The sequence below is a fragment of the Bactrocera oleae genome, chromosome 6 (assembly GCF_042242935.1).
Source record: "Bactrocera oleae isolate idBacOlea1 chromosome 6, idBacOlea1, whole genome shotgun sequence".
Lineage (NCBI taxonomy): Eukaryota > Metazoa > Arthropoda > Insecta > Diptera > Tephritidae > Bactrocera > Bactrocera oleae.
The window spans coordinates 28,426,875-28,443,856 of NC_091540.1; the positions used below are offsets into that span (position 1 = coordinate 28,426,875).

At 39.7% G+C, this 16,982-nt stretch overlaps 2 protein-coding genes across 2 annotated transcripts; both read right to left on the minus strand.

Moving 5' to 3' along the window:
• Positions 1-13: 13 nt before the first annotated feature.
• LOC138857835 (uncharacterized) lies at positions 14-9,348 on the minus strand. Its single transcript, XM_070111726.1, has 2 exons — positions 8,928-9,348; positions 14-1,340 (listed from the first exon to the last, which is right to left on the minus strand). Exon 2 carries the CDS (start codon positions 1,334-1,336, stop codon positions 344-346), a length of 993 nt encoding a protein of 330 aa, XP_069967827.1. The 5' UTR covers positions 1,337-1,340; positions 8,928-9,348; the 3' UTR covers positions 14-343.
• A 315-nt stretch (positions 9,349-9,663) lies between these two features.
• On the minus strand, positions 9,664-16,398 carry LOC138857864 (uncharacterized). Its single transcript, XM_070111848.1, has 2 exons — positions 16,276-16,398; positions 9,664-10,660 (listed from the first exon to the last, which is right to left on the minus strand). Exon 2 carries the CDS (start codon positions 10,654-10,656, stop codon positions 9,664-9,666), a length of 993 nt encoding a protein of 330 aa, XP_069967949.1. The 5' UTR covers positions 10,657-10,660; positions 16,276-16,398.
• Positions 16,399-16,982: the final 584 nt, after the last annotated feature.

Sequence of the window (16,982 nt, forward strand, 5' to 3'; positions counted from 1 at the left end):
ATTACAACCTGATGTGGCTTATAATCCCGCGTTGATTTTGGTGGTGCTCCTGTTGTTGTTGTATTGCTGGGGCGATCTAATTTTCGCGCCTTTTCTGTCCGTCCGCTTTGATATCTGCTCCTTGATCTGCTGATTAATTCCAATTGGAATTATGAGCTATGTTGGTGCTGTTGAGCCTTTTGCATTGTCCTCTAATTCGTATTTATACGAGTTAGGAGAACAATGCAGGGATGTGTTCATTTGGTATGAACATCCCGGCCGCCTTGCAGGGTCTGCAAATAAAAGTTATTAGATCTATTTCGCTTTGGGTTAAGGAATATTGTTTTAAAATGGGTTGAGTGGTTTAAATCGCACAAGCACCGGTTAGAGTCCAACCGAGTGCGGTGTTTTGTGCGATCACGGTGCTGTTGTCTGGGTTGAATAATCCGGGTTTCATTATCCTTGGGTAGATGTCTGCTCCCAGTTCCATCATGATTTTATCATCCTTGTGGAACATTGGGTCGGCTAGGACTAAGTGGTCGAATCTCTTAAAGATTTCGCCACCTATATCACGATTGTAGGGTCGGGTCGGTAATTCCTGCGTCATAAGGCAGTTAACTTCGACATGCCAGTCGGGATCAGTTAGTGACCCTATGACGATTTTACATATGCGGGGAGAGTCAAGGTACGTTTTCGGTAACCTCAATCTCTGAACTAGCTCTGAGGCAATGATTGTCACCTTTCGGGTCGGGTTAATTATGGCACGTATTTTATTCCATTTGCCCTCGTGTTTTATTTTTATCATGGCAGTGGGTATAAGGGTCGGCTTGGCCAGTAGCGTTGGAATCTCTTGGTCTTTGTGCAGTCTTTTGTCGCTATTTGTTGTTTTGGTTGTCTTTTTGCAGAACAACCTGGGGTGCCCGTGTAGGATTGAATGATGCTCACCGTTACACATGTTGCATCGTTTTGCGCTTGTGCATCTTTGTGTTGAGTGCGATCTGGCCAAGCAGTTGACGCAGTACTTATACTTAGTTACTGCGTCAAACTTTTCATGAATGTTCATTTTTGTAAATTTTGAACATGTCACCAATCGGTGATCCTTTTTACACAACCCACAGGGGACGTGTTTATGTGTGCGTTTTGATGAATGGGTGATAGTTCGTCGGGCCGTGCGGTGGGTACTTCCTCTTTCTTCTCGAATGGGGGGGAGGGTCGCTTTAAAGCCATGTAAGCGTCTAGCCAGGGTCCCATTGTCGGAGAGTGGGGTGATGCTTCGGGTGACGCTGAGTGATCGTATGGTGAAGGCTGGGCTGCTCTGTCGGCTGCAGATAGATTTGATGCTATTTTGAGGAGCCATGTCACTATAAAGAAATGAGATTAGTTATTTGGTAAGGCGCAATGACTATTTTGGTTATTTGGCGGGTAATTGTTCCCTGAGAGTACGTATGTCAACTACTCTGGTCTTATTGTCTGCACCGAGATAGGTTTTTTCGATGCGACCAAGTTTCCATTCATTTGGGGGCAGAGTTTCTTGGCGTTGAGGGTATTTCCACATATACCGTTTGTGGAGTTCTTTTAGATATTCTTCTTTCCATCGTTTGCAGAAGTGTTGATGGAGTATCTTTAACTTTTGCCATCTATGTGCGATGCTTAGTTGTGTATCTTTTAAGTTGGGTTCTGCTGGGGTTAATAAAGGGGTACCAATTAAGAAATGGCCTAGAGTTAAAGGTTCTATATTCCTGGGGTCTTCACTTAGTGGGCTTAAAGGTCGAGAATTCAAGCAGCTTTCGATTCGGGTTAGAAGGGTAGATAATTCTTCGAAAGTGAATTTTTGGATCTGAGACACCTTTTTTAAGTGGCTCTTTAAACTTTTCACTCCTGCTTCCCAGAGTCCACCCATATGTGGAGCTCCTGGAGGATTAATGTGCCAGTTGATGTTTTGGTGTGCTACACTTGTTGTTACTTGTGTTTTTGTGAATTCTCGTCGATCTTTGATTAAGAGTTTAGACGCTCCCACGAAATTAGTACCATTGCCAGAATAAAGATCGGCGGGACATCCGCGCCTAGAAAAGAATCGTGCGATTGCGGCCATGAATGCTTGGGTGGTGAGATCGCTTGCTGCCTCCAGGTGTATTGCTTTGGTTGCAAAACAAACAAATACGCATACATAACCTTTTGTGATCAAGCACGCTCTGCCGGTGTAATTTTTTATGTCAGAGCTGCCATTATTTGGGTAGTTTCTCTCTTCTTGTGTAAGACGCAAGTTTTGCACTGATGGAAAATGGACTTGATGAGCGTTTTAAGCTTCGGTATCCAAAATTCCGTTCGCATGAGTCGTAAAACTAGTTGGTTACCACCATGTAGGGTAATTGAGTGAGTAAATTGGGTGAGTAGTTTTGTTAATCGACTGCTATAGGGTAGTATAATCGGATGACCCTCGTTATATGATAATGCTTCTGAATTGTTTAATCGGCTATTGACTCGCATTATTCCTTTGGGATCGATTAAAGGGTTTAGGGTCAAAATTGTACTTTTTCAGTGTATGCTGGTTTTTTGAGTTAAAGCTTCATACTCCTCCTGGAAGTGCTGTCTTTGGGTTAAAATAATTAACTTCGTGCGGGTAGTTTTGAACTCGTCTGGAGTTATTTCCAACGTTGTGTATGGCTGTTGTGATCTGTTGCGTGACGCATTTGAGCAGAATCTGAATAAATATGCTATGACTCGAATGGCTTTGGGTAGTGATGAAAATCTATCCAGTATTTCCTCTTGTGTTGTGTTGACGATAGTCTTGATTGGCCGCAGTTCCAGTGTTGTATCGATTGATTTTCGGGTAATTGGCCAATGTTTCGGGTCGAGTTTTAACCATTTGGGTCCGTGCCACCAGAGAACATTGTTAACCATTTCCAGAGGTGTGCATCCGCGACTACCCAGATCTGCCGGATTGTCCTGGCTTTAGATGTGACGCCAATTTTCGGTTTCAACTTTTTCTGCAATTGTGGCAACTTGATGGGATACAAAGGTTGTCCATGAGCATGGGGGTTTGCTTAGCCAAGAAAGGATAATTGTAGAATCCGTCCAAAGGTGACTGCGGTACTGAGTAATGTTTAATTGGGGAAGGGTCGCATCCACTAGATTCGCCAGAAGAACCGCTCTGCAAGGTTCTAGCCTTGGTAAAAATATACTTTTTATTGGGGACACACGAGTCTTGGATATCAAAAGAGTTGTTCAGGTATTTGTGTTTGTAGAAACACTGATGCATAGGTTTGCTGCGTAAGCTTTTTCTGATGCGTCAGAGAATCCGTGGAAATTGATGATCGCGGATGTCGAAAAGTGGGTCCACCGAGGAATTTCAATCAGATTTAGGGTTTCGTAATCCTTTATGAAGGTTTTCCAGCAATGGAGAGTTAAGGGTTTTAAACTTTCATCCCAATCGGATTTATCGAGCCATATTTGTTGCATTATTATTTTGGCTGTGACTACAACGGGACTGAGCCAACCAGCTGGGTCGAACAATTTTGCTATAATCGATAATACTTCTCTTTTAGTAAACGAATAGGGTTGATGAGAATAAAGAATGCATCTTTTTTTGCATTCCATCTGATCCTCAGTTATTTTGTGCTATTGGATTCCGGTAAACTGAGTAAATTGGTATCCAACAGGTGTTCTTGTGAGATTCCAGATAAGACTTTTGGGTCATTTGAGGTCCATTTGCGTAGAGCAAATCCTGCGGACTCCAAAGATGAAGTGAGTTCGTCTCGTGCTATCTTCGCTGTTGCTACGTCATGTGCTCCTGCAAGTACATCATCGACGTACATTCCGTTTCGAAGTATCTCTGCTGCCAGTGGGTGGGTTCCTTGTACATCATCCGCTAATTTGAGGAGGGTACGGATAGCTAAATATGGGGCACAGTTAATACCAAACGTAACAGTTTGTAGTTCAAAATCTTCTATGGGCTCGTTAGGCGATCTTCTAAATAAGATTCTTTGAAATGAAGTGTGTTTGCTTTCAACAAGTATTTGACGATACATTTTTTGAATATCTGCATTGAATACGATTCGAAACATACGCCACTTTACCACTAGGATTACCAGGTCTGCTTGCAGAATAGGTCCAGTGTGTAATACATCGTTGAGGCTATTTCTATTTGAGGTGGGGCATGATGCGTTGAATACCACTCGCAGTTGGGTAGATAGTATGTTTTCGTATTCTCTGCGGGGTCATATTCTATTTTGGTCATATGACCGAGTTCCAGGTACTCGTTGATGGCCTTGTCGTATTCTGTTTTTATTTCAGGTTTTCTAGATAGGGACTTTTCATTTCTTAGAAACTGAGCTAAAGCTATATGTCTTGAGTTGCCAAGTCTATTTTTTCTGGGGTTTTAAAGGGTAATGTTACCACGTAACACCCAGTTGAGTGTCTTCGGGTTGTTTTTTGATAATGTTGCTCACACAGTATATCCGAAGTTGAGGGTAGAGGCTTTTTCGCAACTTCTTCGACTTCCCAAAATTGTGTGAGCAACTTGTCTGGGGTCGTCTTATTGAAAAATGACAATATTGAGGGTGAGATGGGTTTTTCAGGTGTGGGCCCGGAAAGAATTCAACCGAATTCTGTTTCTTGGGCTACCCGAGTACATTTCTCTGTACGCCACTGAGAATTATTTGTGGGTACAGATCACTTCCGATAAGAATGTCGACAGGTCTGGGTTTATAGAAGTGAGGGTCAGCTAAACTAAAACCGAATTCTTTATTAGAAATTATTCTATCAAGTGAGTGAGTGGGTAAGTTATCGGTTAAAGTTTTTAAGATAAACGCGTGGGTTGTTATCTTAAATTCCCTTTTTGTTGGTGAACGAAGGGTGAGTTCGCAAGTTTTGGTAGCTGTTGCGGAGACTATGTTGTTCAATCCGGTCACTTGTGCGTTTTTCTTGAATGTGGGTATGTCCAATTTTCTGTGGAACTTCTCGGAAATGAACGTACCTTCTGACCCAGAGTCGATTAGTGCTCGAGCTGTATATAATTGCGCTTTGTAAGAAACTTGCACTATGGCAGTACCTAGCAAAACCTGCTTCCTATTTGAGTTGTGTGGTTTGGGAGGTACTACTATTGGTAGAGTCTAAAGGCGGGTTCGGGGTTCTTGATCCCTGCGGGAGGGATTGGGAGCGGGATGGGGCATACGATGCAGAAGAGTGTTATGTTTCTTTCTACATATTCTGCATGAGTATTTGCTCTTGCAATCCTTGAATTTATGCGATAATGCAAGGCAATTAAAACAGTAACCATTATTTTTTATTACGTTTATTCGTGTCTCGACATTCATTTGTAAAAACTTTGGGCATTCTCGAATGGAATGTTGGGTTCTACATAATTTACAACTCTCAATGTCTTGGGGTTTTTTTGAGATGATGTTGCTTCTTACAGGGTTTTCAATAGCGTGTGGAAAACTCAATTTCGAAGTTCCAGAGACGTTCGGGTGAAAGGTATTAAATTTCCTGTCTTTTCCTTTTCTATAAGTCCCACTGTCGGGTTGGGTAACTGGAACGGGGTCAGTTAGATTTCCTACTGCTTCTAAAGATTTGTATCTATGGGTGAGAAATGCGTCGAAAGTTTTCCATGATGGTATTTCGGAGTTGACTTCTAGGGTATCCTCAAATTGATGAAGTAAAATTTTAGGTAGTTTCAATCCACATAAGAAGATTAAGATTGGGTCCCAACTAGTCGTGTCTATATATGCATTATGAAGATTTGTAAGACAATTGCTGACGGTCCTCTGAAGATGTTTAATAGCGCTTCCACTTTCCTGGTTTGCTTGGGGTAAATTGAACAAAATTTTTAATTGCGCGTTGACTTGAACTCGTTTGTTTTCGTATTGCGATACCAGATCCCTCCATGCCATCAAGAAACCATCATTTGTTAATGGTGCGTTTTTCACTATTGCTCTTGCTTCTTCTCGGGTTTTTTGAATTAGGTAAAACAGTCTCTCCACGTTACTAATTTTGTGATTGTTTACATATATGGCCGTAAACATGTCTCTGAATGAGGGCCAGGTTACGAAGTCGCCATAAAATATGTCCGTGTCACAAGGTTGTAGATGAATTGAAGATCCTATGTCCCGCGATGTGTTTTCTTCTGAAGCTCGTTCCTTTATTGTGGGGGTTGGGGTCTTAAGATCATCTATAGCTTGGTTAATGGATCCCAAACATTTCAAATATAATTGATGACCTGTTTTAAATTTTTCTTTAACTTTTATGAAGTCAATAGTCTCACCCGGTTTTTGTGAGGTTCTACGAAAGGCATCGCATGACTTGTTTGCCTTGTCGTAAATAGCGTTGAGTTCAACTCTTTTTATTTCCAAAGTATAAACGGATTCATCTTCGGGGTGGGTTTCGTAATGTTCTTCGATATATTCGAATAAATCCGAAATACAGAACTTAAATTCTTCCATTTTCGATAGAAAATTTATTTATTTCTTTATTATATAGATAGGTATGTATATATCGCAACAATTTATAAAATTTAAATAAAACAAATAATAAATTTCAAGTAATTTTTCTTTATTTAAATTTTAACAAGCAAATTCCCGAAAGCTGGCGAATTTCCAAAACAAAAATTTTTTGTGTGTGTCTTATATATGCACAATATTTAAAATTCCGATGAACGAAAAACTTCCTACTGGGTTATTTGAATTTTTTCCTACAGGGTTTTTTGCTTGCTCGCAATGCACTAGCAATGAATATTTAATGTCTTGAGTTGCCAAGTCTATTTTTTCTGGGGTTTTAAAGGGTAATGTTACCACGTAACACCCAGTTGAGTGTCTTCGGGTTGTTTTTTGATAATGTTGCTCACACAGTATATCCGAAGTTGAGGGTAGAGGCTTTTTCGCAACTTCTTCGACTTCCCAAAATTGTGTGAGCAACTTGTCTGGGGTCGTCTTATTGAAAAATGACAATATTGAGGGTGAGATGGGTTTTTCAGGTGTGGGCCCGGAAAGAATTCAACCGAATTCTGTTTCTTGGGCTACCCGAGTACACTTCTCTGTACGCCACTGAGAATTATTTGTGGGTACAGATCACTTCCGATAAGAATGTCGACAGGTCTGGGTTTATAGAAGTGAGGGTCAGCTAAACTAAAACCGAATTCTTTATTAGAAATTATTCTATCAAGTGAGTGAGTGGGTAAGTTATCGGTTAAAGTTTTTAAGATAAACGCGTGGGTTGTTATCTTAAATTCCCTTTTTGTTGGTGAACGAAGGGTGAGTTCGCAAGTTTTGGTAGCTGTTGCGGAGACTATGTTGTTCAATCCGGTCACTTGTGCGTTTTTCTTGAATGTGGGTATGTCCAATTTTCTGTGGAACTTCTCGGAAATGAACGTACCTTCTGACCCAGAGTCGATTAGTGCTCGAGCTGTATATAATTGCGCTTTGTAAGAAACTTGCACTATGGCAGTACCTAGCAAAACCTGCTTCCTATTTGAGTTGTGTGGTTTGGGAGGTACTACTATTGGTAGAGTCTAAAGGCGGGTTCGGGGTTCTTGATCCCTGCGGGAGGGATTGGGAGCGGGATGGGGCATACGATGCAGAAGAGTGTTATGTTTCTTTCTACATATTCTGCATGAGTATTTGCTCTTGCAATCCTTGAAGCTATGCGATAATGCAAGGCAATTAAAACAGTAACCATTATTTTTTATTACGTTTATTCGTGTCTCGACATTCATTTGTAAAAACTTTGGGCATTCTCGAATGGAATGTTGGGTTCTACATAATTTACAACTCTCAATGTCTTGGGGTTTTTTTGAGATGATGTTGCTTCTTACAGGGTTTTCACTAGCGTGTGGAAAACTCAATTTCGAAGTTCCAGAGACGTTCGGGTGAAAGGTATTAAATTTCCTGTCTTTTCCTTTTCTATAAGTCCCACTGTCGGGTTGGGTAACTGGAACGGGGTCAGTTAGTTACTAATTTTGTGATTGTTTACATATATGGCCGTAAACATGTCTCTGAATGAGGGCCAGGTTACGAAGTCGCCATAAAATATGTCCGTGTCACAAGGTTGTAGATGAATTGAAGATCCTATGTCCCGCGATGTGTTTTCTGCTGAAGCTCGTTCCTTTATTGTGGGGGTTGGGGTCTTAAGATCATCTATAGCTTGGTTAATGGATCCCAAACATTTCAAATATAATTGATGACTTGTTTTAAATTTTTCTTTAACTTTTATGAAGTCAATAGTCTCACCGGGTTTTTGTGGGGTTCTACAAAAGGCATCGCATGACTTGTTTGCCTTGTCGTAAATAGCGTTGAGTTCAACTCTTTTTATTTCCACAGTATAAACGGATTCATCTTCGGGGTGGGTTTCGTAATGTTCTTCGATATATTCGAATAAATCCGAAATACAGAACTTAACTTCTTCCATTTTCGATAGAAAATTTATTTATTTCTTTATTATATAGTATATATCGCAACAATTTATAAAATTTAAATGAAACAAATAATAAATTTCAAGTAATTTTTCTTTATTTAAATTTTAACAAGCAAATTCCCGAAAGCTGGCGAATTTCCAAAACAAAAATTTTTTGTGTGTGTCTTATATATGCACAATATTTAAAATTCCGATGAACGAAAAATTTCCTACTGGGTTATTTGAATTTTTTCCTACAGGGTTTTTTGCTTGCTCGCAATGCACTAGCAATGAATATTTAAGAGAGCGGGCAATGCAATTTGAATATATATATACGTTTATGTACGAATAGGTACCAAGAGTAACGTTGTTGGCTCTCAAAAAATATATATTATATATTGTAAGTACGTACTTATGTATGTATTATGAGTAAAGTGCTAAACGGAATATGACAATAATAAATTCGCAAATACTTTGCACTTAATACCTGTTAAGCACAATATTTATTTTATTATTTATATTTGTTTTATATTATTTTTAAAAATTTGGGTTTATGTACTCACAATTTTTTCCACGTATATAATCCTTCTTGCTTTTCTGATCCAAGTTTGTGGTTGATTGGGTGGGCGAATATATTATTTTTGATGATCCAAACGATGGTTGATTGGGTGGGTGAATGTATAATAAGAAAACGATGTTTAATTGGGTGGGTTTTATTTTTTTGGGAACGGATTCGGCTCGAAAGACCAAAATGTCGGTTACTCGACGTTGAGTTTGCCGGTGTGCCAAATAAAATAACAACAAAATGTAACTTTAATTACTTTTAGTATATAGGGTAGAAATATAGACAATTTGTGTGGGTTAATTGTACAATATTTATGTGTGCGTTTGTTAAGTGTTATATGTATAATTAAATTTATATGTTATTTTTAGGTTAGGCTTAAATAATATAAATTAACTATACATTTAATTACAACCTGATGTGGCTTATAATCCCGCGTTGATTTTGGTGGTGCTCCTGTTGTTGTTGTATTGCTGGGGCGATCTAATTTTCGCGCCTTTTCTGTCCGTCCGCTTTGATATCTGCTCCTTGATCTGCTGATTAATTCCAATTGGAATTATGAGCTATGTTGGTGCTGTTGAGCCTTTTGCATTGTCCTCTAATTCGTATTTATACGAGTTAGGAGAACAATGCAGGGATGTGTTCATTTGGTATGAACATCCCGGTCTGCAAATAAAAGTTATTAGATCTATTTCGCTTTGGGTTAAGGAATATTGTTTGAAAATGGGTTGAGTGGTTTAAATCGCACAAGCACTGGTTAGAGTCCAACCGAGTGCGGTGTTTTGTGCGATCACGGTGCTGTTGTCTGGGTTGAATAATCCGGGTTTCATTATCCTTGGGTAGATGTCTGCTCCCAGTTCCATCATGATTTTATCATCCTTGTGGAACATTGGGTCGGCTAGGACTAAGTGGTCGAATCTCTTAAAGATTTCGCCACCTATATCACGATTGTAGGGTCGGGTCGGTAATTCCTGCGTCATAAGGCAGTTAACTTCGACATGCCAGTCGGGATCAGTTAGTGACCCTATGACGATTTTACATATGCGGGGAGAGTCAAGGTACGTTTTCGGTAACCTCAATCTCTGAACTAGCTCTGAGGCAATGATTGTCACCTTTCGGGTCGGGTTAATTATGGCACGTATTTTTTTCCATTTGCCATCGTATTTTATTTTTATCATGGCAGTGGGTATAAGGGTCGGCTTGGCCAGTAGCGTTGGAATCTCTTGGTCTTTGTGCAGTCTTTTGTCGCTATTTGTTGTTTTGGTTGTCTTTTTGCAGAACAACCTGGGGTGCCCGTGTAGGATTGAATGATGCTCACCGTTACACATGTTGCATCGTTTTGCGCTTGTGCATCTTTGTGTTGAGTGCGATCTGGCCAAGCAGTTGACGCAGTACTTATACTTAGTTACTGCGTCAAACTTTTCATGAATGTTCATTTTTGTAAATTTTGAACATGTCACCAATCGGTGATCCTTTTTACACAATCCACAGGCGACGTGTTTATGTGTGCGTTTTGATGAATGAGTGATAGTTCGTCGGGCCGTGCGGTGGGTATTTCCTCTTTCTTCTCGAATGGAGGGGAGGGTCGCTTTAAAGCCATGTAAGCGTCTAGCCAGGGTCCCATTGTCGGAGAGTGGGGTGATGCTTCGGGTGACGCTGAGTGATCGTATGGTGAAGGCTGGGCTGCTCTGTCGGCTGCAGATAGATTTGATGCTATTTTGAGGAGCCATGTCACTATAAAGAAATGAGATTAGTTATTTGGTAAGGCGCAATGACTATTTTGGTTATTTGGCGGGTAATTGTTCCCTGAGAGTACGTATGTCAACTACTCTGGTCTTATTGTCTGCACCGAGATAGGTTTTTTCGATGCGACCAAGTTTCCATTCATTTGGGGGCAGAGTTTCTTGGCGTTGAGGGTATTTCCACATATACCGTTTGTGGAGTTCTTTTAGATATTCTTCTTTCCATCGTTTGCAGAAGTGTTGATGGAGTATCTTTAACTTTTGCCATCTATGTGCGATGCTTAGTTGTGTATCTTTTAAGTTGGGTTCTGCTGGGGTTAATAAAGGGGTACCAATTAAGAAATGGCCTAGAGTTAAAGGTTCTATATTCCTGGGGTCTTCACTTAGTGGGCTTAAAGGTCGAGAATTCAAGCAGCTTTCAATTCGGGTTAGAAGGGTAGATAATTCTTCGAAAGTGAATTTTTGGATCTGAGACACCTTTTTTAAGTGGCTCTTTAAACTTTTCACTCCTGCTTCCCAGAGTCCACCCATATGTGGAGCTCCTGGAGGATTAATGTGCCAGTTGATGTTTTGGTGTGCTACACTTGTTGTTACTTGTGTTTTTGTGAATTCTCGTCGATCTTTGATTAAGAGTTTAGACGCTCCCACGAAATTAGTACCATTGCCAGAATAAAGATCGGCGGGACATCCGCGCCTAGAAAAGAATCGTGCGATTGCGGCCATGAATGCTTGGGTGGTGAGATCGCTTGCTGCCTCCAGGTGTATTGCTTTGGTTGCAAAACAAACAAATACGCATACATAACCTTTTGTGATCAAGCACGCTCTGCCGGTGTAATTTTTTATGTCAGAGCTGCCATTATTTGGGTAGTTTCTCTCTTCTTGTGTAAGACGCAAGTTTTGCACTGATGGAAAATGGACTTGATGAGCGTTTTAAGCTTCGGTATCCAAAATTCCGTTCGCATGAGTCGTAAAACTAGTTGGTTGCCACCATGTAGGGTAATTGAGTGAGTAAATTGGGTGAGTAGTTTTGTTAATCGACTGCTATAGGGTAGTATAATCGGATGACCCTCGTTATATGATAATGCTTCTGAATTGTTTAATCGGCTATTGACTCGCATTATTCCTTTGGGATCGATTAAAGGGTTTAGGGTCAAAATTGTACTTTTTCAGTGTATGCTGGTTTTTTGAGTTAAAGCTTCATACTCCTCCTGGAAGTGCTGTCTTTGGGTTAAAATAATTAACTTCGTGCGGGTAGTTTTGAACTCGTCTGGAGTTATTTCCAACGTTGTGTATGGCTGTTGTGATCTGTTGCGTGACGCATTTGAGCAGAATCTGAATAAATATGCTATGACTCGAATGGCTTTGGGTAGTGATGAAAATCTATCCAGTATTTCCTCTTGTGTTGTGTTGACGATAGTCTTGATTGGCCGCAGTTCCAGTGTTGTATCGATTGATTTTCGGGTAATTGGCCAATGTTTCGGGTCGAGTTTTAACCATTTGGGTCCGTGCCACCAGAGAACATTGTTAACCATTTCCAGAGGTGTGCATCCGCGACTACCCAGATCTGCCGGATTGTCCTGGCTTTAGATGTGACGCCAATTTTCGGTTTCAACTTTTTCTGCAATTGTGGCAACTTGATGGGATACAAAGGTTGTCCATGAGCATGGGGGTTTGCTTAGCCAAGAAAGGATAATTGTAGAATCCGTCCAAAGGTGACTGCGGTACTGAGTAATGTTTAATTGGGGTAGGGTCGCATCCACTAGATTCGCCAGAAGAACCGCTCTGCAAGGTTCTAGCCTTGGTAAAAATATACTTTTTATTGGGGACACACGAGTCTTGGATATCAAAAGAGTTGTTCAGGTATTTGTGTTTGTAGAAACACTGATGCATAGGTTTGCTGCGTAAGCTTTTTCTGATGCGTCAGAGAATCCGTGGAAATTGATGATCGCGGATGTCGAAAAGTGGGTCCACCGAGGAATTTCAATCAGATTTAGGGTTTCGTAATCCTTTATGAAGGTTTTCCAGCAATGGAGAGTTAAGGGTTTTAAACTTTCATCCCAATCGGATTTATCGAGCCATATTTGTTGCATTATTATTTTGGCTGTGACTACAACGGGACTGAGCCAACCAGCTGGGTCGAACAATTTTGCTATAATCGATAATACTTCTCTTTTAGTAAACGAATAGGGTTGATGAGAATAAAGAATGCATCTTTTTTTGCATTCCATCTGATCCTCAGTTATTTTGTGCTATTGGATTCCGGTAAACTGAGTAAATTGGTATCCAACAGGTGTTCTTGTGAGATTCCAGATAAGACTTTTGGGTCATTTGAGGTCCATTTGCGTAGAGCAAATCCTGCGGACTCCAAAGATGAAGTGAGTTCGTCTCGTGCTATCTTCGCTGTTGCTACGTCATGTGCTCCTGCAAGTACATCATCGACGTACATTCCGTTTCGAAGTATCTCTGCTGCCAGTGGGTGGGTTCCTTGTACATCATCCGCTAATTTGAGGAGGGTACGGATAGCTAAATATGGGGCACAGTTAATAACAAACGTAACAGTTTGTAGTTCAAAATCTTCTATGGGCTCGTTAGGCGATCTTCTAAATAAGATTCTTTGAAATGAAGTGTGTTTGCTTTCAACAAGTATTTGACGATACATTTTTTGAATATCTGCATTGAATACGATTCGAAACATACGCCACTTTACCACTAGGATTACCAGGTCTGCTTGCAGAATAGGTCCAGTGTGTAATACATCGTTGAGGCTATTTCTATTTGAGGTGGGGCATGATGCGTTGAATACCACTCGCAGTTGGGTAGATAGTATGTTTTCGTATTCTATGCGGGGTCATATTCTATTTTGGTCATATGACCGAGTTCCAGGTACTCGTTGATGGCCTTGTCGTATTCTGTTTTTATTTCAGATTTTCTAGATAGGGACTTTTCATTTCTTAGAAACTGAGCTAAAGCTATATGTCTTGAGTTGCCAATTCTATTTTTTCTGGGGTTTTAAAGGGTAATGTTACCACGTAACACCCAGTTGAGTGTCTTCGGGTTGTTTTTTGATAATGTTGCTCACACAGTATATCCGAAGTTGAGGGTAGAGGCTTTTTCGCAACTTCTTCGACTTCCCAAAATTGTGTGAGCAACTTGTCTGGGGTCGTCTTATTGAAAAATGACAATATTGAGGGTGAGATGGGTTGGTTGGGAGATGGGAACCGAATTCTGTTTCTTGGGCTACCCGAGTACATTTCTCTGTACGCCACTGAGAATTATTTGTGGGTACAGATCACTTCCGATAAGAATGTCGACAGGTCTGGGTTTATAGAAGTGAGGGTCAGCTAAACTAAAACCGAATTCTTTATTAGAAATTATTCTATCAAGTGAGTGAGTGGGTAAGTTATCGGTTAAAGTTTTTAAGATAAACGCGTGGGTTGTTATCTTAAATTCCCTTTTTGTTGGTGAACGAAGGGTGAGTTCGCAAGTTTTGGTAGCTGTTGCGGAGACTGTGTTGTTCAATCCGGTCACTTGTGCGTTTTTCTTGAATGTGGGTATGTCCAATTTTCTGTGGAACTTCTCGGAAATGAACGTACCTTCTGACCCAGAGTCGATTAGTGCTCGAGCTGTATATAATTGCGCTTTGTAAGAAACTTGCACTATGGCAGTACCTAGCAAAACCTGCTTCCTATTTGAGTTGTGTGGTTTGGGAGGTACTACTATTGGTAGAGTCTAAAGGCGGGTTCGGGGTTCTTGATCCCTGCGGGAGGGATTGGGAGCGGGATGGGGCATACGATGCAGAAGAGTGTTATGTTTCTTTCTACATATTCTGCATGAGTATTTGCTCTTGCAATCCTTGAAGCTATGCGATAATGCAAGGCAATTAAAACAGTAACCATTATTTTTTATTACGTTTATTCGTGTCTCGACATTCATTTGTAAAAACTTTGGGCATTCTCGAATGGAATGTTGGGTTCTACATAATTTACAACTCTCAATGTCTTGGGGTTTTTTTGAGATGATGTTGCTTCTTACAGGGTTTTCAATAGCGTGTGGAAAACTCAATTTCGAAGTTCCAGAGACGTTCGGGGGAAAGGTATTAAATTTCCTGTCTTTTCCTTTTCTATAAGTCCCACTGTCGGGTTGGGTAACTGGAACGGGGTCAGTTAGATTTCCTACTGCTTCTAAAGATTTGTATCTATGGGTGAGAAATGCGTCGAAAGTTTTCCATGATGGTATTTCGGAGTTGACTTCTAGGGTATCCTCAAATTGATGAAGTAAAGTTTTAGGTAGTTTCAATCCACATAAGAAGATTAAGATTGGGTCCCAACTAGTCGTGTCTATATATACATTATGAAGATTTGTAAGACAATTGTTGACGGTCCTCTGAAGATGTTTAATAGCGCTTCCACTTTCCTGGTTTGCTTGGGGTAAATTGAACAAAATTTTTAATTGCGCGTTGACTTGAACTCGTTTGTTTTCGTATTGCGATACCAGATCCCTCCATGCCATCAAGAAACCATCATTTGTTAATGGTGCGTTTTTCACTATTGCTCTTGCTTCTTCTCGGGTTTTTTGAATTAGGTAAAACAGTCTCTCCACGTTACTAATTTTGTGATTGTTTACATATATGGCCGTAAACATGTCTCTGAATGAGGGCCAGGTTACGAAGTCGCCATAAAATATGTCCGTGTCACAAGGTTGTAGATGAATTGAAGATCCTATGTCCCGCGATGTGTTTTCTGCTGAAGCTCGTTCCTTTATTGTGGGGGTTGGGGTCTTAAGATCATCTATAGCTTGGTTAATGGATCCCAAACATTTCAAATATAATTGATGACTTGTTTTAAATTTTTCTTTAACTTTTATGAAGTCAATAGTCTAACGGGGTTTTTGTGGGGTTCTACGAAAGGCATCGCATGACTTGTTGGCCTTGTCGTAAATAGCGTTGAGTTCAACTCTTTTTATTTCCAGAGTATAAACGGATTCATCTTCGGGGTGGGTTTCGTAATGTTCTTCGATATATTCGAATAAATCCGAAATACAGAACTTAAATTCTTCCATTTTCGATAGAAAATTTATTTATTTCTTTATTATATAGTATATATCGCAACAATTTATAAAATTTAAATGAAACAAATAATAAATTTCAAGTAATTTTTCTTTATTTAAATTTTAACAAGCAAATTCCCGAAAGCTGGCGAATTTCCAAAACAAAAATTTTTTGTGTGTGTCTTATATATGCACAATATTTAAAATTCCGATGAACGAAAAATTTCCTACTGGGTTATTTGAATTTTTTCCTACAGGGTTTTTTGCTTGCTCGCAATGCACTAGCAATGAATATTTAAGAGAGCGGGCAATGCAATTTGAATATATATATACGTTTATGTACGAATAGGTACCAAGAGTAACGTTGCTTGGCTCTCAAAAAATATATATTATATATTGTAAGTACGTACTTATGTATGTATTATGAGTAAAGTGCTAAACGGAATATGACAATAATAAATTCGCAAATACTTTGCACTTAATACCTGTTAAGCACAATATTTATTTTATTATTTATATTTGTTTTATATTATTTTTAAAAATTTGGGTTTATGTACTCACAATTTTTTCCACGTATATAATCCTTCTTGCTTTTCTGATCCAAGTTTGTGGTTGATTGGGTGGGCGAATATATTATTTTTGATGATCCAAACGATGGTTGATTGGGTGGGTGAATGTATAATAAGAAAACGATGTTTAATTGGGTGGGTTTTATTTTATCGGGAACGGATTCGGCTCGAAAGACCAAAATGTCGGTTACTCGACGTTGAGTTTGCCGGTGTGCCAAATAAAATAACAACAAAATGTAACTTTAATTACTTTTAGTATATAGGGTAGAAATATAGACAATTTGTGTGGGTTAATTGTACAATATTTATGTGTGCGTTTGTTAAGTGTTATATGTATAATTAAATTTATATGTTATTTTTAGGTTAGGCTTAAATAATATAAATTAACTATACATTTAATTACAACCTGATGTGGCTTATAATCCCGCGTAGATTTTGGTGGTGCTCCTGTTGTTGTTGTATTGCTGGGGCGATCTAATTTTCGCGCCTTTTCTGTCCGTCCGCGTTGATATCTGCTCCTTGATCTGCTGATTAATTCCAATTGGAATTATGAGCTATGTTGGTGCTATTGAGCCTTTTGCATTGTCCTCTAATTCGTATTTATACGAGTTAGGAGAGTACAGTGATGTGTTCATTTGGTATGAACATCCCGGCCGCCTTGCAGGGTCTGCAAATAAAAGTTATTAGATCTATTTCGCT